We start from the raw sequence: 21,373 nt of genomic DNA, 5'->3' as shown, positions 1-21,373 counted from the left end.
GAGGTAAGTACCCTAACCCTCCCCCCCTGCAGCCTAACCCTCATCCTAGTGCCTATCCTAATACTTACCATTGGGATGTCAGCAGTCAGGATTCCGATGCTGGGATTCTGACCGCCAGCATCCTACTGCAGAGATGCCAACTACATCCCAATGTAATAATGGTTACAGGTGTCTCCCTCATTCCCCCCACCCTTTCCTTTATATCCAAGTTATGACTAAACACAGCAGTGAAGCAGGATTTTCTACATCAGAGTCATTTTATTGCAAGATTACAAGAATATACTTTCCTTCTGTAGTAACGGTGTCACAGTGACAGGAGACAGGAAAGAGGGGCACACGTGTAAGACAAAACCTTTCTTGTTTGGGTATGAGAAATGGATACTAAGACAGTCCCAGTATAAAGGTACTAAAAGCAAACTTAGGCTAAAGCTAAAAAACAAAACAAGAAAAAAACTGTATAACAAGAACCTAGGAATAGGAAGAGCTGGTGCAACCCCAATATATACCTATAATCACCAGTACCTAAAGTGACAGAGTAATACAGCTTTATGTCAGTTTATATCCAGTTCTGAATGAGTCATAGTAATTGTCTGACTGACCAATACTGACCCGGCTTATGCCTGATGTATGTTCTTTCGGTGGCCCTGACCTCAGCTCCTACCCTGGTCTATAGCTGACTGCCCTGTTCCTATCTCTGTTATTTTCTCTGCCAGCTGAGGCCTAGTGTGACCAGCCCGTGAGACACAACTCACCCTCATGCAGAAACCTCTATACTTCCTTGTGACATCTCTGGGAATATCAGTGTTTCCACTAAATCCCGTCTTACAGCAAATCACTATATATTACACCTAGGCCATCACAGAACGTGCACCACCGAGAGGACAACCGGACACTATTCCAGCTTTACTAACAATGTACAAAAATGTTCAGGTCAAACAATGTGGTAAATGCTAACAAACAAGCACCACATCTGTTACCCCAGATGGACGTCAGACAGGTACGTGCAGCGTTTGGTTTTCTTACTTGTTACCAAACTCTTTGAGCTCATATTTTTGTAGGTTTATAACAAAGCTTATATTATCCTTTCTGTGATTTCCTCACTACCAAATAATCTTCATCTCCTGACCCTGCACATTACTGGTGGTGTCAACACTGTGGGAGGTGACAGTGCAGGACATACTGAGGACAATCTGTACTGATCCTACTTATCCTGTGATGTCCCTGTATTATTCCTCCATTACTACGTACCCTGCTCACATCTGTATTCTGCTGGGGATATCGGGAGCCAGATGCACTTAATGGACATTACTGTTAGTGGCTTATACCAGGATCAGCAGCTTCCTGTGTCCCAATACTAATTACATTATCTAATAATGTATAAATTACATAAGTGATCATGAAATTAATGTCCTTATCTTTTGGAATTGTGTGAATAGTAGGTTAGTGGATTTAATTAGAAGGAACAAGACATCAGACTGCTGTAAGGAGATTAGAGATCCATTTACCAGGAAACCCAACCAGAGAATACTGGATCCAGTGAGATAAAATCAGAGGTTACAGATGTCATTATATCGCCCATCTCACGCCGTCACTTACAGCCCAGTCATCATGATGTCATAGTTTCCCACTTCCCATATTACATCCCCAGCACATTATCATGATGACAGATTAGTTAAGTCCCTATATTACATCATGTGGTCTTGTTACTGCACAAATAGGCCAATACCACAATAATAATCTAATACAGAACTTCCCAAACTCTGCCATTACAGGCCAGGGTTTAAGGATATCGATGCTTGAGTCCAAAAGGCTAAATCAAATTGACTGAGGTACTAATTAAGTGACCAGTGCTCAAACATGGATATCACTAATACTCGGCTTGTAATAGCAGAATTTGGGCAACTCTGAACTGATAGACTAAGAAAACTAAAAACCATTTACATGAGGAATCTGTTGGAGCCCTATGTTGGTGACATCCGTGTGGATTTTTATTAAATTGTAATATATTAGTATACAGTTTGATAATGCAAATGTCATTTACCCTTCAGTAAGCAGGGCCAGCGATCTAGGCTAAAATTGTATTTATGCTTGTTTTGAAATTTTCAGTACTTCAAATGCCGCTACAATTTCTATGTATTTCTAGATGCTCAAACACATTGTTTTTCTCCTGTGTGACATTTCTGATGATTAAAAAGATATGATTTCTGTGTAAAACATTTCCCACAATCAGGACATGGAAATGGCCTCTCACCTGTGTGACTTCTCTGATGTATAACAAAAACTGATTTCCATGTAAAACATTTCCCACACTCAGAGCATGGAAATGGTTTCTCACCTGTGTGACTTCCCTGATGTGCAACAAGATGTGATTTCTGTGTAAAGCATTTCCCACACTCAGAACATGGAAATGGACTCTCACCCGTGTGACTTCTCTGATGTATAACAAAAACTGATTTCCGTGTAAAACATTTCCTACACACAGAGCATGGAAATGGTTTCTCACCTGTGTGACTTTTCTGATGTGTAACAAGAGATGATTTCCGTGTAAAACATTTCCCACACTCAGTGCATGGAAATGGCTCCTCACCTGTGTGACTTCCCTGATGTGCAACAAGATATGATTTTTGTGTAAAGCATTTCCCACACACAGAACATGGAAATGGACTCTCACCTGTGTGACTTCTCTGATGTATAATAAGAACTGTTTTCCGTGTAAAACATTTCCCACACTCAGAACATGGAAATGGCTTCTCACCTGTGTGACTTCTCTGATGTGTAACAAGCTGTGATTGCTGTGTAAAACATTTCCGACATTCAGAGCATGGAAATGGTTTCTCACCTGTGTGATATCTTTGATGTGTAATAAGAGCCGATTTGTGTGTAAAACATTTCCCACACTCAGAGCATGGAAATGGTTTCTCACCTGTGTGACTTCTCTGATGTATAACAAGATCTGATTTCTGTGTAAAACATTTCCCACACTCAGAGCATGGAAATGGTTTCTCCCCTGTGTGATGTCTCAGATGTTTAACAAGAGCCGATTTATGTGTAAAACATTTCCCACAATCAGGACATAGAAATGGTTTCTCACCTGTGTGATATCTTTGATGTGTAACAAGAGCTGATTTGTGTGTAAAAGATCTTTCACACTCAGAACATGTAAATGGCCTCTCACCAGTGTGACATCTCTTATGTGTAACAAGAGCTGATTTACATGTAAAACATTTCCCACACTGAGAACATGGAAATGGCCTCTCACCTGTGTGACATCTCTTATGTCTAACAAAAGCTGATTTATATGTAAAACATTTCCCACAATCAAAACAGGGAAATAATTTATCAGGTGTATGAGCTGCACTATTTGTAACAAAAGTTGAGGTATCAGGAGAACATTGGTCACAATTAGAGGGATCAGATGATATAGCTGCACTGTGAGGTACTGGACTTATATTTCGTGTAATGGGATTAATTCCTGGAGATTCCTGTGTGATGTTATCTTCTATTTTAATATCTGTAGACAAGATGGGATCTCCCTCCAAGTCATTCCTGCTTGTGCGTCCATCTGCTAGAAATACAATAACTGTATTATTATTATTCAGAGCTCTTTATATAGCACAGACATACTGAGAAGCACTATATATAGCACAGACATACTGAGAACCACTTTACGGAGAATATTTAGTAGTCTTTATTCTAGCACCTTGCACATGTGCAGTTCCTCTTTCCTGCCGGGTGTGTCGCTCTCTGGTGCTTTTTGCCCACTCAGCTGATGCAAAAAATTTCTGATATACAGACCAGTGTGTGCTAGAAGCACCAGAGCAGAGTGTGACACCCCAGCAGGAAAGAGGAACTGCACGAGTTGTGAGAGGTGCAGGGTTCTAGAATGAAGATTATTTAGTCATTCACATCAGGCCGTGCCACAGTGGAGCTTACAATCTATGGGCCTGATTCAGGGCTCGAAAAAATCCTGATCGCCAGGGCGACCAAGATTTTAGTCCTGCTGACTAGGTTTTACAAGAGCCAGGGCAGGTACAGTCTAAGTAAAGCCAATAAGCAAAAAAAAAAAACGTCCTCCGGAGATGTTTACAGCAGTAGATGAGGCATGCCTGTCACAGGAGGAGTGTGTGCCCACCACATTGTCAGTGTGGCTCCTCATTCCTGCAAGGCAGCGTGTGTGTGGTGAAGGATAGAAGTCACCAGAGCCTCCTCACCGCAGCATGTAAGTGAGGGGGAAAGACAGACGGACGGAGAGACCGACCGCCTCATGGGCCATGCCACCGCACTGTCACTGCCCACTAGGGTGAATGGAGCCTGCAACCCCTACATCCTAGGGCTCCTCAGTGTTCGCAAACACATGCTATAGCGCGTATTTTACTCTGTATCAAGGACCGGGGACTAATTTTTTCAGAATGGGTGGGTCCCCGTGGACGTGTTCCACTGCGGCCAATCCCTGGCTCCTCACGGAATGATTGATTGACCCTGGCCTTGCTGTAGGCAATTAAAGGCTGAAGGAACACTTTGGTGCCTTTACTGTCATGCTTTGTGCCAATGGCACGGCGTGACGACAGCCTCCTGCACCTGGAATGAAGACATCCTCAGGTAAGTGTAAGCGGGTAGCGGGTGGGGGTTAAATCATGACTGTTGCTCCGGGCTGGCTTAATGCAGAGCGGTTGCACAAAAGTGCTATAGTGGGCGCTGCATGTCGGCGGCCGCCGGGAGACGCACCCAGGGCCGCCAGGTGTGTTTTGGGGGCCTGCACCTGGGGAGGGGGAGTTGCCTGATGGATCCCGGGCGGCTGTCCATACACGCCGACTTGGCAGTGTGGAGTTACTTCTGTGACTGGCAGCCTAGCAGACCATCAGATTGGCTGCCCGTCACTACAGTGCGCCGGCCGTGCGGAGCTCAGTGTGGTGAGTAGGGAATGTCCAGAGACTGCTCACCACACCAATGTACAAAGTGCTGCAGAGCCGACTGAAAGCCTACCTGCAGCCAGTGCACTCTAATGATAGGCAGCCGATCCGATGTCACTGCTGCCCGCCTCTGGGGAGTATGGAGAGCTGCCCCCAACACAATCAGTATTTTATATATATATATATATATATATATATATATATATATACACATACATACATACACACACACTTACTGTGACAAGGTCACTGGCATCATAGAGTGGAAGGCAGATATATTTGACCTAGATTACTGACTTATGACTTTTTAAACCTCAGGTAGGTGTTTTGTGTAAGTAGTTTTTGTGCTATTAGCTTCACAGGAGGCTAATTAGGGTTTTCAGCTGTGTGGCTGTTTTTAGGGCTGTGAGGCTGATCATTACAGAGAGACACTGCCTGGGGTAAGGAGAGTCTTTCGTGTCTCTGTGAGAGAATCAGGTTGCTGAAACCAGGTAAACTAAACCTGGTAAAAACTTCTTGCACTTTGTTTATTAGTGAGCTAGGATCACTTCTGTATAGTTAGTGCCAGACGCAAGGTGTTTATTTCTGTTATTTTGTTTTACATAATAATAAAACTGGCTAAGGCTAATTGCACCAGACCAAAGGACTTTGTGTGATCTCTCACCTACTGCGCAGTGCCATCTACCCCAGGAGATGGTACCAGTTCCCTGACCCTGTTACAATACATACATACACAAAGTCCACAAGGGTGGCACTCCCATCAATAAATGCAAAGTGTACAGGTGCCCTCCAAATCAGGACCAACAAAAGTCGACCCAAAATATAGAATCCACGCAAGCGGCACTCAGCATCAATAAGATAGATACAACACAGGAATGTGACTGAAATCACCGACGTTTCCGAGCTATTTATTGCCCCTTCATCAAAGTAAACAAGTATACATACAAAAGACAGTTCCTTTACACTCACATATCCCCACGTGAAGCCTGCGCTCTCCGGCGTCCGGGACTGGGTTGCACTCCGATGACGTCTCTCACACCGACGTCTGCTGTAGCCGAGTCAGTCCTGGGAAAGGGGAGTCGCCCTCAATTAGCATCACCACTACCCGGGCAACATACAGCTCCGGACCTGTACATAAACTGTCTTTTGTATGTATACTTGTTTACCTTGATGAAGGGGCAATAAATAGCTCCGAAACCTCAGTGATTTCAGTCACATTCCTGTGTTGTATCTATCTTTTTGATACCGAATGCCGCCTGCGTGGATTCTATATAAATATATATATTTTTATTACTTCTCTCAACCCCAGTCCCCAGTGTGTGCCTCTGCCCCAGCCCCCAATGTGCCTCTCTGCCCCAGCCCCCAATGTGTATTTCTGTCCAGTGCCCCAGCCCCCAATGTGTGTCTCTGCCACAGCCCCAAGTGTGTGCGCCTCTGCCCCAGCCCCCAATGTGTGCCTCTGCCCCAGGCCCCATGTGTGCCTCTGCCCCAGGCCCCATGTGTGCCTCTGCCCCAGCCCCCCATGTGTGCCTCTGCCCCAGCCCCCCATGTGTGCCTCTGCGCCAGCCCCCCATGTGTGCCTCTGCCCCAGCCCCCCATGTGTGCCTCTGCCCCAGGCCCCCATGTGTGCTTCTGCCCCAGGCCCCATGTGTGCCTCTGCTTCAGCCCCCATGTGTGCCTCTGCCCCAGCCCCCCATGTGTGCCTCTGCCCACCCTCCCCATATGTGCCTCTGCCCACCCAGCCTTTGTGAGCATCTGCCCACTTCCCCCTATCTGTGTGCCTCCAATTGGGGAGCCCTACTTGTTTAATGTATACCGGTCCCACATATTCTGATGTAAGCCTGCCTGCACCCACAGTGCTGCATCCTTTGTAGTCTGGCAGCGCTGGACTTTTCCATGTGATTCAAATGCAGCCCGATACTGGCATGTCCCAGAGACGGTGATGTGGTGACATGACGTCCTGTACCTGCATTCCGCCTCCAGATACAGTGATGCAGTGACACAGCAGGGCAGGCTGCAGTGCAATGAAGTTAAATCAATGTATTTATATTTTTTCCTGTTGGGGCCAATGTGTTTATATTTATTCCTGTGGGGGTCAATGTGTTTATATTCATTCCTGTGGGGGCCAATGTGTTTGTATTTTTTTATCCTATTGGGGCCAATGTGTTGGTGGGGTTTTTTTTATCCCATCAGGGCAAATGGTTGTATCTTTTTATCCTATCTGGGCCAATGTGTGTGCTTTTCTTCATGTGTTGTTTTTTTCCTTCTGGGGCCAAGGTCATCTGCTACATGCTTCATGGGATTTAGATGGGACCCAGAATATATCAGGTAGGACCCCAATTTTTTAAGAGGGGTTCCTGGGACCCACATTTTTTTTGGCTCACCGCGATCACTGCTCCTACAGTGCATGCTGTTACTTGTAGTTCCCCTCCATGTTTCCTCAGCCTACTGCATTGACTATAAGGGGAAAGTCTCTATGGGTGTAAGGGGGAGCCTGCCATTAGCTCCACTGCAGGTTTGCAGCTGGGTGAGTTGTGTTGCACGTTGAAGAGGGCATTATTATATTGGTTACCCTGTGTGGTGGGTATTAGTATCAGTACAGGGCTCTGTATTACCCATCAGTAACTGCCCCCACATTTATGTGCCACTCGCCAAAAACTGCCCCCCCAGCTGTATATGTGCTAGTCACCAATAACTGCCCCCAGCTGTATATGTGCTAGTCACCAGTAACTGCCCACCCAGCTGTATATGTGCTAGTCACCATTAACTGCCCCCCAGCTGTATATGTGCTAGTCACCAGTTACTGCCCCCCCAGCTGTATATGTGCTAGTCACCAGTAACTGCCCCCCCAGCTGTATATGTGCTAGCCACCAATAACTGCCCACCCAGCTGTATATGTGCTAGTCACCATTAACTGCCCCCCAGCTGTATATGTGCTAGTCACCATTAACTGCCCCCCAGCTGTATATGTGCTAGTCACCAGTTACTGCCCTCCCAGCTGTATATGTGCTAGTCACCAGTAACTGCCCTCCCAGCTGTATATGTGCTAGCCACCAATAACTGCCCAACCAGCTGTATATGTGCTAGTCACCATTAACTGCCCCCCAGCTGTATATGTGCTAGTCACCATTTACTGCCCCCCCAGCTGTATATGTGCCAGTCACCAATAACTGCCCTCCCAGCTGTATATGTGCCAGTCACCAATAACTGCCTTCCCAGCTGTATATGTGCCAGTCACCAATAACTGCCCTCCCAGCTGTATATGTGCCAGTCACCAGTAACTGCCCCCCCAGCTGTATATGTGCTAGCCACCAATAACTGCCCACCCAGCTGTATATGTGCTAGTCACCATTAACTGCCCCCCAGCTGTATATGTGCTAGTCACCAGTTACTGCCCCCCCAGCTGTATATGTGCTAGTCACCAGTAACTGCCCCCCCAGCTGTATATGTGCTAGCCACCAATAACTGCCCACCCAGCTGTATATGTGCTAGTCACCATTAACTGCCCCCCAGCTGTATATGTGCTAGTCACCAGTTACTGCCCCCCCAGCTGTATATGTGCTAGTCACCAATAACTGGCCCCCCAGCTGTATATGTGCCAGTCACCAATAACTGCCCTCCCAGCTGTATATGTGCCAGTCACCAATAACTGCCCTCCCAGCTGTATATGTGCCAGTCACCAATAACTGCCCTCCCAGCTGTATATGTGCTAGTCACCAATAACTGCCCTCCCAGCTGTATATGTGCTACTCACCAATAACGGCCCTCCCAGCTGTATATGTGCTAGTCACCAATAACTGCCCTCCAGCTGTATATGTGCTAGTCACCAATAACTGCCCCCCAGCTGTATATGTGCTAGTCACCAATAACGGCCCCCCCAGCTGTATATGTGCTAGCCACCAATAACTGCCCCCCCCAGCTGTATATATGCTAGCAACCAATAACTGCCCACCCAGCTGTATATGTGCCAGTCACCAACAACTGCCCTCCCAGCTGTATATGTGCTAGTCACCAATAACTGCCCTCCCAGCTGTATATGTGCTACTCACCAATAACGGCCCTCCCAGCTGTATATGTGCTACTCACCAATAACGGCCCTCCCAGCTGTATATGTGCTACTCACCAATAACTGCCCTCCAGCTGTATATGTGCTAGTCACCAATAACTGCCCTCCAGCTGTATATGTGCTAGTCACCAATAACTGCCCCCCAGCTGTATATGTGCTAGTCACCAATAACTGCCCCCCAGCTGTATATGTGCTAGTCACCAATAACGGCCCCCACAGCTGTATATGTGCTAGCCACCAATAACTGCCCCCCCCAGCTGTATATATGCTAGCAACCAATAACTGCCCACCCAGCTGTATATGTGCCAGTCACCAACAACTGCCCTACCAGCTGTATATGTGCTAGTCACCAATAACTGCCCTCCCAGCTGTATATGTGCTAGTCACCAATAACTGCCCCTCTGTCCTGTTATCTGTCAGTGGTGCTATGAACGGAGAGGCCTGGCATCATTCTGGGGGAGGGGATTGCAGGGACCATCTGCCACACACACCTCTGTACTGAGACCGGCCATCCAGCTAACTCACAGTGTAATCTCCATATATGTAAGTGACTCTGCAATAGTTATCACATAAAGGAAAGGTCTTTGACGTGCTAGACCAGGGGTAGGGAACATGTGGCACTCCAATGGTTTGGATGTGACTACGCAGGACCCAACTCGCAGATTCCTGATAATAATTTATACATGTACAAACAACAAATAAGGAACTCAATGAACAGATAAAATGGCACAAGCACATTACCAGCACATGCCATAGACCTAGCCCCATGCAGATGGCACATCACCAATGTATATCTCCCCCCAAATGCAGACTTTGCTGGGTAACGTTCCCTAACCATCATCACAGAGCAGGAAGCCTCATTAGCCAGTGACGTTGTGAACCACAATACCCATCTAAACCTCCCTCACACATACACACGGGAAACTTGTGGGCTAATTACCAACAACTGCGTCCACACTACACAAAGTTCTCCAGGTGGGTATATATGTAGCAAAAGCAGCCTCTATATGTTCCTCTGGTCATCCTCAGGGAGAGTAGCCCCACTAGAGTCATGCTACTAAATTAGGGAAATGAGTCACTGTATATAAACTCTGAGAGGGAAGGAAAGCGATAGGACAGAGCAACACAGAATGATGGCGGCACAGAGCGGGGGAGGCAACAGGAGAGGGTAGGGAATGGCGGAGTGCACAGAGCGAGGGAGTATTATGATTTGCAGTTAGCAAATCATCTTGGTGGCAGTTCCCAGTCATAGTTGTTACTGGGATACTGCATCATGTCTTGTCCTTGTTCTGGCTTTTTGCAGGAAGCTGGAAATCCTGTCTTGTCTGTGTTTTAAATCATAGCCTGTCATTCATGTCTGTCTGTGTGTTTTGTATCATGTGCTCACTAATTACTAGTTGCCTGTGTGCAGAGCTCAGATGGACACATGCCTTTGATTAGGAAGTGCTGTCTCCAGGAATTGGTTCTGATTGGACCCTGCTTCCTTTAAGTTTCAGCCAGCCTTTCACTCCTTGCCGGTTATACTGTCTGATAACCAGTGTATGCATGTCTCTCTGAAGTCTGATCTTTTGCCGGTCTCCCCAGGTTCCGCAGTTCCAGTGTCCTGCACCTGTCTGTCTGTTTGGTATTAACCTGTGAAATATACCCAGCTGTTGCCTGTGGCACTTTCATTCCAGAGTCCAGCCAAGCCGTTTCAGTCTGCTTTCTGCCTGTGTTCCTGTCGTGCCAGAGTTCACCTGTCTGCCATATTTGCTCCAGACACATCATAGCCTGCATTTCATCTTGGCTGTCATAGCCGCACCACGGCCCGCAAGGCCGCATCATAACTTGCATCTCCATACGGCTTCCCAGCCGCACCAAGTAGCTCCCGTGCTACCACCATTCTCCATACGGCTTCCCAGCCGCACCAAGTAGCTTCCGTTCTACCACCATTCTCCATACGGCTTCCCAGCCGCACCAAGTAGCTCCCGTGCTACCACCATTCTCCATACGGCTACCCAGCTGCACCATTGTCGCTGGACATTCCTGAGACCCATTATCTGTCGCTGCTGGTGTATCTTATCCATTACGCCTGTTTCAACACCATTACCTGCGGCCTCATTCCAGTTAGCGAGTTGTGGAAGGACTGCCACATCACTGTCCTATCTTGTCCTAGTCAGCAGTCCAGCGGTCTCTCGCTGGTTGCGTAAGCCTCCACTGCTGGAGGCATAAATCCAGACGGCCACCTAAGTACCGGTGTGTAAATAAATCACTAAGGGAACAGCGGGTGGCTGTTATTGGTAGAAGATCCTCTCCCTGGTTCTAGAGGTCTTACACAACAATGCGAGAATTGTAACAGGGAGGCATCAGGACAGGATAGGGGAATGGCGCAAGGCACTATGCGGTGCTGGCAGCAGGACAGGGTAGGGGAAGGCAGAACGGGTAGGAGAATGGCAAAGGGCACATACGGGCAACAGCAGAAAGAGGAAAAAAAAGGCAGAGCAGGGAACAGAAGCAAGTCAGTAGGATAATGTTAAATGGGGTTTCATCACACTGACCAATGATTTAATCATTATAGCTACGACCCCTACACTGATGTATGAGATACACTAGAGAGTGTGTGAGGAAAAGACTGGTCAGATCTCTGGGCTGGTAGCACACAGTGACATGATGTGAGGGGGGAGAGCAGGAGTATAATAGGGGCTGATGGCTCCTGATGTATGAGATACACCAGAGAGTGTGGGGAGGAGACTGGTCACATCTCTGGGCTGGTAACACACAGTGACATGATGTGAGGAGGAGAGCAGGAGTATAATAGGGGCTGATGGCTCCTGATGTATGAGATACACCAGAGAGTGTGGGGAGGAGACTGGTCAGATCTCTGGGCTGGTAACACACAGTGACATGATGTGAGGAGGAGAGCAGGAGTATAATAGGGGCTGATGGCTTCTGATGTATGAGACACACCAGAGAGTGTGAGGAGGAGACTGGTCAGATCTCTAGGCTGGTAACACACAGTGACATGATGTGAGGGGGGAGAACAGGAGTATAATAGTGGCAGAAGAGGGTGTAGAAAGAGATTATTGTACATACTGAATTATTAACATAGAAGTATATTTTGAACTGGGAAAGCAAAGCCACATAAATTGGGAGTACATACAGACACTCCACACATAAGACACTGGTTAAAATTAAACCAAACACTGTCATCACGGTGTTTGGAAAGAATATTTGACGCTGTTTTGTAATTAGTGTTTACTACTCACCTGTGCTGATATCTGTAGGGATTTCCTCCTCCTTACACAGCTGATCACCCATCACATAAGTCTTTTCTCCCTCTGTATCTTCTACCTTTATATTAGTCACATGCATCTCTTCTTCTCCCTCTTTATCTTCTACCTTTATATTAGTCACATACGTCTCTTCTTCTCCCGCTGTATCTTCTACCTTTATATTAGTCACATACGTCTCTTCTTCTCCCTCTTTATCTTCTACCTTTATATTAGTCACATACGTCTCTTCTTCTGCTTTGATATAAGTCCCATACGTCTCTTCTTCTCCCTCTATATCTTCTGCCTTTATATCAGTTGCATACGTCTCTTCTTCCCTCTTTATATCTTCAGCCTTATTATCAGTCACATAAGACTCTTCTTCTCCCTCTATATCTTCAGCCTTGATATCAGTCACATACGTCTCTTCTTCTGCTTTCATATTAGTCAGATTTTCACTCTAAATAATCAACAAAATAATAAGGTAACACTTTACTAATTTCTGTTCCATTGATGTAGAAGAATATTTGTGTATTAGATGCACATAGGTCATATAATGCAACATTGGATTTTTGTACTTGCATTATGAATCCTTCTCTCCCTCTGAGGGACACTGGATACTATGAGGTGTGGAGTGTGGAAACAGGAGCATGGTCACTTTATATTAACTATATTAACTGTAAACTCTCATACTCCTGCTGATGTCTCTGCCCCATAGTATCCAGTGTCCTCCAAGTGGATGTTAGAGAAAACAGCAAATTATGTAACTGAAAAGTATTTTTCATTGTTCTCCATGGCAGCTCTTACAGGGGGTTAAGGGCCTGATTCAGACCCGCTCGCAAGCACATAGGGTCGATGGCTGGGCAGTGCACACGTGCAGCGTGCGCGAGCCCCGCAGCAAGTGAGAATTTCACTCGCTCAGGGGCTCGCTACAAACGGGGCGGCTGTCGATGTTGATCGAAAGCTTGCCCCCTTTTGTAGGCGGAGTGGGGAGGTGGTTGGACAAGGAGGCGTTCCTGAAGGAACGCCTGCCGTTTGTGGGCGGCCCTACTGACATCACTCTATTAGAGCCGGAAGCTCACTGGGGCTTGCGGCAGACAAGATCCTACCACAAGGGTCTCGTCACAAGCCCGATGGTCGCGACCATCACCTGGCCGCTCGCAAAAGCTATGGGTGGTCACCCATAGCTTAGCGAACGGCCAGAAGGCCGGACCCCCCCCCAAAAAAAAAACGGCCTTCAGACCAGCGAGCAGGTCTGAATCAGGGCCTAAGTTCTATCTAACTTAGCTAGAGACAGGTTTATAAAAACACACCCAATAGAATAGTATATAGGGTCTTATTCAGCTACGGACGGAATTGCAAAACTGCTCGCAAGCATCACGCCTCCTGCTGCATTATGTATCAGCTGCGTTGTCCAATGCAGCATCAGATACTCTGCGGACCATCGGCCAGCTAATGGAGTCATGCAGCCTGCCGTTGCAGCTGGGAGGAAGAGGCCAGGGAATTTCTATCAGCCAACGGAGATCCTGGCCTCTTCTCTCCCCCCCAACAGTGGTGAGACACCTCCGGTTTGGGTAATGGAGGCTGTCGTCGCCCCCTCCCCTCCCACAAACCGCAGCAGAGTGTCCATCACTAACAGTCTGCTGACAGTCTCCATGCGGGCTTTCAGACCCGTTCTGCACATGCATAGAACGAGTGTGGTGCCTGCGCAGATTCCTGATAATCGTGAACTAACGTGCACTGCTGAATTAGGCCCATAATGCAGCTCCTTATTTCATGTCATGTTACATATGTTTTGTGTAAACTTCACTGATTGGGCAGTATGAGAAGCTGTTAAAGTATCCTGGCAGAGTAGATGTGTGACAGGTGTATTTTGAGTCCCCAACATTATGGAGGTTCATCTGTGCATGTGCAAGTGGTCTGCAAATCCTACTGCCCTTGGATCTGCATCCTCTGACACTGTAAAGTAGGGGCAGACCTAGCAGCTGCTGCTAGGTGATTGCAAGTGCTATCTAAGCTATTCCTGCACACAATGCTAGGTGATAAAGTATACCACTCCTTGCTTGTGTTTGATTACCTTCTTCTGCTCCTGCTCATACACTGTACAGATCCCAGCTGGTATTGGACTACCCGCTTCTGCTCTGCCCCCCCCTACCCTAACACTGTGTCGGATCCTGGCTTGTGTTGATTATTGGCTTCTGCTCTTTCTGCGGATACAATGTACAGATCCCAGCTGGTGTGTGACTACCTACTACAGATCCCAGCTGGTGTGTGGCTACTCACTTCTTCTCCAATCTTCCTGCTGATGATATAGTGTCTGATCCTGGCTTGTGTGAGACTATTCACCTCTGCTCTAATCCTCCTGCTTATGTGTTGTTCCAAACCTGGCTCTGTTCTTGCCTACAATTTAGTGCACTGGCCAATGAACTGCGTATGTGTATCAGACCTATGGGAAGAGCTTTAACCAGATAGCTGCCTAAGGTCTTGTCTGCTCTTATATATGGCTGCTAGTGTGCAGACCTCAGGACTGCCCAGACTCTGCTGAACAGTGTTACACATATCCTTAAGTTTCCTCACTGCACCCAAAACATCTTGTGGGTTACTTGCTTCTCGCTGCCATACCTGCACCAGCTCCTGCCACGGGAATCCTTTCCTGAACCTCAATGGGTAAGTTTATACCAAGGTCATGTGACACACTGTCTGAGAAACTTCCCAGCTGTCGCTGAAATATATATAATATGAAACAAGATGGGTGGGAACACTGGGCCGTTTTTTCGCCTTCAGTCCTCCTTGGCAGCCCTTACAATGGGATGTACCCAGACACTACAATAGCGATGGTCACAAAGAAGAATGTAAAGCAACATATGCTGCATAATAATACATTTATTACATGCTGTGTGGAGAACGTGTAACACACGGAGACCGAGCAGAGGATAATCTATCCAAGCGGTAATGATTAGTGAGGTCGTCCAGCTGCCTCTGTACGTTCTGTCACTGAGGGCTGAGCTTCCTTTGTCCCAGAAGTTACCTCTGCCCCAGTATAGGGGCCTATTATTACCCCTGGTACCTTATGTGCACATTTCTTGTATCCCTTTGTGATTACTTCTGTGATATGTGTGGAAGGGGCACAAACTTTCTGACGTCCCTAGGGAATCCCCAATAAATACTCTGTATAATTAGGACACTCTGTCCTGGGAGAACACAGTAATCGCTCACACTAAGCCCAATGACTGACGTCTCCTCACTTTGCTCCCCACTCTCTGTGGCTAATATGGTAGAATACTCTCCCGGGTAATGTGATATATAGACAGCACCTCGGGACAGAAGCTGGGATGGTGATTACAGACACTGTATAATTATACACATTAGATAAGGTTCCTTTATTCCCATAGTGCCTGTAAGTCTCCAGGCAGCTGCCATTAGCCACCGTCAGTGTCATCCTTCTTATGAGGAGTTCCTGAATCGCCCTATTAAAGCATCCAGCGCTAGGCTGAGGGCCCATGGGACCACAAAGGACCTGACAGACAGATGGAGTCTCTTCACCATCTGGAGACAACAAAGATTGCTCCTGAAACCAAATTAGCATGTAAGAAAGCACTTACTGATGATACGTGTACCATGTGTGTATATAAGGCAAATTCCTTCCTGCAGGCGATAAATGAGAGGAAAAGATACAGGCTAGCTAAATGCTCCATGGCATTGTCCATGCATCTACTCAACCTGTCCCAGGAACCGTTTTGAGAGAATACTGGTACTTTGACATTCTGGGTTGTTGCCATACTGTCCATCTGTAGAAGACAGAACCTATTTGGAAGACGTCCTGAAGCAGTCACTATTCTCCTGGCTATGGCTCAAGTATTTTACCACAGTATCCTCCTTGCCTGCAACATAGAATGCTGAAAGAGACTGGAGGTTTTTTTCTACTTCCAACATCATCGTTCTGCTTCTGGTGCCTCCTTGGTGATGTATGATGGACACCCCAGTTTTCTTCTCTATAATTACTCCTGAGTACTCTACCAGCAACTATGGATGAAATTGCTGAACTGCATTCCACACAGCTCTCATTTCTTGTACATTTACCAGGAGTCTCCTTTCTTTCTGTGACCAAGTCCTTTGTGTTATCATATTAGTTACATGAGCTGGAATCTGTCATCCCTGTTGCCCATGGATCTGAGAGTGACATACCCGGTGTCCTCAGTCCTGGGTCATGTCACCAGATTAGAAATTTCCTGGTATATGAGAAAAAGACATAGGCTAGCTGAACCCTCCATGGCCTTGTCCATGCATCAACTCAATCAGTCCCGGGAACGGTGTGCTGAGAGAATACTGGTACTTTGGCATTCTGGGTTGTTGCCATACTGTCCATCTGCAGAAGACAGAACCTTTCCATCAACCATTGGAAGACTTCCTGATGCAGGGACCATTCTCCTGGGGCCACTTGCCTACAGCTCAGGCAATTTGCCACAGTATACTCCTTGCCTGAGAGATGGAATTCTGAAAGAGACCAGAGGTTCTCTTCTGCCCAAGGTATTAGTTTTTCTACTTCCAACATCACAGTTCTGCTTCTAGTGCCTCCTTGGTTATGTATGATGGACACCCCAGGTATCTTCTCTATAAGTACTTTCCCAGCAATTATGTATGGAATTGCTGAACTGCATCCCATACAGCTCTCATTTCTAATACATTTACACGGAGTCTCCTTTCTTTCTGTGACCAAGTTCTTTGTGTCATCATATTAGTTACATGAGCTGGAATCTGTCATCAATGTTGCCCATGGATCTGAGAGTGACATACCTGTTTTCCTCAATCCTGGGTCTTGTCACCAGATTAGAGATCTCCAGGTAGGTGATGACAGGCTGTTTGTGATACCAGAGAGTAACCAATCCCAACTGGAGACTGTGCAGGTGCCATCTTGCCCAAGGAACTATTCCTATGGCTGAGAACATTCCCGATAATTGCAGCACTCTCCTTATTGGTGACCAGTGATGAATCCATACATCATGCGCTAAGTGTTGTTGTCTGGGACACCTTTCCTCTGACAGAGTTACTTTTGTGCTGTATGGTATTTGTGGTCCTAGACATTGTATTTGCTGTGAGGGAACAAGCTGACATTCTGTCCTTCTCCCAATCCGGCCATGTTTCTGCAATAAGGCCATCACCTGTATTTTCTTGGTGTCGGTCACATGTTCTGATTCTCCCACAACCAGGATGATGTATAGATGCGGCCACATCTGGGTCCCAAGATCTCTTATCTCTGCACCAACATTTCTGTAAAGGTTCATAGAGAAGTTGCCAGGACAAAAGGAAGCCTGGTGAGTGGGTACTGGTGTCCCTGATCCAGCACCTGAGACACTTCCTGTGCTAAACTACAACATAAGAGGAAGCGTCCTGCAGGTCTATGGGTGTGAGGAAATCCTCCTGGTCGATAGCGGAGAGGAACTAATTCACTAATCCCATGCAAAACCGGTCTAACACTAACATAGTTGTTTAGTCTCCTCTAAAGGATCCTGAAGTCCTCCCATAAGGAAAAGCCTTTGCGCTTCTGTCCTGAAGGAACTGGGACAACTGTTGCTGTTCTTAGTAAAAGTTGTAGGCAGATCTGTAGATTGCCTAGTTCCATGAATTCTGAAGGATTCTTAGGGTCAAATGTAATACGGTGAGAGATTAGAAAAGTGAGAGTTTCTGACACTTTTTAAACTTTGCCAATGTAATAGAGTCCAAAAACAAAGTAACAGAGCGAAATTGCATGTTTTTTTAGACTTAAAAAACTCTCACGATTTAAAATCTCATTCAGATGTTTTCCCATTTTGAAGATAAAACTCAACCAATGTGAGAGTTTACTGCTAAACTCTCACATTTTCTAAACTCTCACCCTATTACATTTGGCCCATAGTTTCTATAAAAACCATTTATTTCTGGATTCTGTACAGTTTGGGGACTGGAGATAAACTGGGGGCTGGAGGGACACTGTGGGGACTGGAGATACACTGGGGGCTGGAGGACACTGAGGAAACTATCTATTATCCATATAAACTATGTGTGTATAGTCCAAAAATCTGCCTCCTAAAGGTGTTAAGATTGGATAACAATAGACACTGTGGGTTTCTACGCTTTGGCCTATTAGTCTTCATTTTGAAGATCCTAAAGGGCTGAGGTAGAAGGAATTGTAAACATGAGGAGAGAGGCTGGAAGAGCCGGGATCTTTTCATAAGATTTTTCTCCAGATTAATTCATTATCCAGTTTCCCTCAGAATAAAAGATTTAATGCAATAAGCAGATTATCCAAAAAGTCTCTGATTGGGCAACAGCTGCAAAAGAACGTAACCAGGTGGGTCATCTGACCAATAATGCTGATCTTCATGATGAAACTGTGATGTTTAAAATAGCTTCACACAGATATGGATATATACAAGTCTTTTAGCATTATACTGGAGTTCTTCACATGATCCCATTCCACAAAGACTAAATCCGCCACCTTCTGATGTTCCCGAGAACCTCTGTTCTTGTGGCTGCAATCCTCTGAGATCTTCCTGCTAATGTGAATGTTATTAGTGCCGTCATTCCCATAGATTTATGTTACTCAGCAAAGATTCCTCATTATCTAAGCTAAATATCATCAGTGTTTCCTGTCATCAGATCCAGCTATAGAGCAATCTTCTACTAATCAGTGGAATCCCTCTCTGAGTCAAGGCTTGGGGGAGATGTATCAAAGCTTCTTAAGAGTGGTCAAGTAGAGAAGTTGCTCATAGCAACCAATCAGCATTTGCCTATGGAGTCGGTAAGCCAAACCTGCAACTCCGACTTTTTAGTAAAATCGTGGACTCGGGAGTCTAAGGTTTCAGTTACCAACTCCACAGCCCTGTTTGATACATCTCCCCCTTGTTCTTCTAGCCTCCCTGTGTAACAAATATCTTCCTTAGTAATAAAAGCTTCTCCCATTCATGCACGTTATTCTATAAACTGACCTGGAGGCTGGTTCCATCCCTTAAAGTGGTATCTGCGTGTGCTACACAGTACTCCTTCATTGTGTGCAGGAAAACTTCCATCACAGACTGCGCAGAGCTTATTATGTGGTCACTTGTTCGTCATCTTCTCCCCCAAAAATTCTGCATAGGCACTGACGAAAAACACTAATCACTATGTATCAGGATACAGCATATGGACAACCCCCTGATTTAGGGAATTACCTTGGGCGGGGGACATCCAAGTGTGTGGGATCAGGCTCCGGCTCCAACTGGCTTCCAGACATGGTATCTTTCGTCCTTGCAGCCAGAACTGGAGGACTGTAGAGAGCTCAAGGATCCTGGCTTCTCGCATCCTGCCCGGCGCTACCAAAGTGCCGTGGAGCAAGGGCATCGGTCTGTTTAGTATATGTGCTTTATGTTACAAAACTCACTGGCAGTGATGCACGTGTGTCAGACTGCCCGTCCTCAGCTTGTAGAACTGATATGGTGCATTGCCAGGAATGATGAGAGAGGTAAGCCTCTGTTACAGCCAGGAACAATGAGAGGTAAGCCTCTGTCACAGCCAGGAACACAGATAGGTAAGCCTCTGTCACAGCTGGAATCGATGAGAGAGGTAAGCCTCTGTTACAGCCAGGAATGATGAGAGAGGTAAGCCTCTGTCACAGCCAGGAACACAAAGAGGTAAGCCTCTGTTACAGCCAGGAACAATGAGAGAGGTAGCCTCTGTTACAGCCGGGAACCAGGAGGAGAGAGGTAAGCCTTTGTTACAGCCAGGAACAACGAGAGAGGTAAGTCTCTGTTACAGCTAGGAACAATGAGAGAGGTAAGTCTCTGTTACAGCCAGGAACAAAGACAGGGTAAGCCTCTGTTACAGCCAGTAACGATGAGAGAGGTAAGCCTTTGTTACAGCCAGGAACAAAAAGAGTGGTAAGCCTCTGTTACAGCCAGGAACAAAGAGAGGGGTAAGCCTCTGTTACAGCCAGGAACAAAGAGAGGGTTAAGCCTCTGTTACAGCCAGGAACCATGAGAAAGGTAAGCATCTGTTACACCCGGGAGCGATGAGAGAGAGAAGCCTCTGCTATAGCCGGGAATAATGAGAGAGGTAAGCCTCTGTTACAGCCGGGAACCGTGAGAGAGGTAAGCCTCTGTTACATCCAGGAACAAAGAGAGAGGTGAGCCTCTGTTACAGCCAGGAACAAAAAGAGAGGGGTAAGCCAGTATAACAGCCGGGAACCATGAGAAAGGTAAGCCTCAGTTACAGCCAGGAACAATGAGATAAGCCTCTTTTACAACCAGGAACCATGAGAGAGATACGCCTCTGTTACAGCCAGGAACTGAGAGGTAAGCCTCTATTACAGCTGGGAGCGATTAGAGAGGTAAGCTTCTGTTACAGCCAGGAACCATGAGAGAGATAAGCCTCTGTTACAGCCAGGAACTAAGAGGTGAGCCTCTGTTACAACCAGGAACGATGAGAGAGCTAGGCCTCTGTTCAACTAGGAACGATGAGAGAGGTAACCTCTGTTACATCCAGGAGCAATGAGAGAGGCAAGTCTCTGTTATAGCTGGGAGCAATGAGAAATGTAAGCCTCTGTTACAGCTGGGAACCAGGAGAAGGTTAAGTCTCTGTTACAGTCGGGAACCAGGAGAGAGTTAAGCCTCTGTTACAGCAAGGAACAAAGAGAGGGGCAAGCCTGTTACAGCTGGGAACCATGAGAGGTAAGCCTCTGTTACAGCCAGGAACCATGAGAGGTAAGCTTCTGTTACAGCCAGGAACCATGAGAGGTAAGCCTCTGTTACAGCCAGGAACCATGAGAGAGGTAAGCCTCTGTTACAGCCTAGAACCATGAGAGAGATACACCTCTGTTACAGCCAGGAACTGAGAGGTAATCCTTTGTTACAGCTGGGAGCGATGAGAGAGGTAAGCCTCTGTTACAGTCAGGAACCATGAGAGAGATACACCTCTGTTACAGCCAGGAACTGAGAGGTAATCCTTTGTTACAGCTGGGAGCGATGAGAGAGGTAAGCCTCTGTTACAGTCAGGAACCATGAGAGAGATACACCTCTGTTACAGCCTGGAACTAAGAGGTAAGCCTCTGTTACAGCTGGGAGCGATGAGAGAGGTAAGCCTGTGTTTCAGAGACCATACACACCTTCTGATGTAGATAGGAAAAGACACAGGTGCCG

At 46.5% G+C, this 21,373-nt stretch overlaps 1 protein-coding gene and 1 long non-coding RNA gene across 2 annotated transcripts in view; one reads left to right on the top strand and one right to left on the bottom strand.

Annotated features, from left to right (window-relative positions):
• The window catches only part of LOC148508072 (uncharacterized), a 43,888-nt gene that overhangs the window by 4,313 nt on the left and 18,202 nt on the right, over positions 1-21,373 (top strand). The window lies entirely within an intron of this gene.
• LOC148508071 (uncharacterized) overlaps positions 255-21,373 on the bottom strand; it is a 92,345-nt gene continuing 71,226 nt past the window's right edge. The window contains exon 6 of the mRNA XM_088445298.1: positions 255-3,357. Within this exon, the coding sequence (XP_088301424.1) occupies positions 2,148-3,357 (1,210 nt within the window). The 3' untranslated portion in view covers positions 255-2,147. The remainder of the gene's footprint in view (positions 3,358-21,373) is intronic.

Source organism: Taudactylus pleione, unplaced genomic scaffold, assembly GCF_031769625.1.
Source record: "Taudactylus pleione unplaced genomic scaffold, aTauple2 ptg000377l, whole genome shotgun sequence".
Classification (NCBI taxonomy): domain Eukaryota; kingdom Metazoa; phylum Chordata; class Amphibia; order Anura; family Myobatrachidae; genus Taudactylus; species Taudactylus pleione.
Note: the sequence above shows the minus strand (reverse complement) of the source record. Positions and strands in the feature narration are given on the sequence as shown.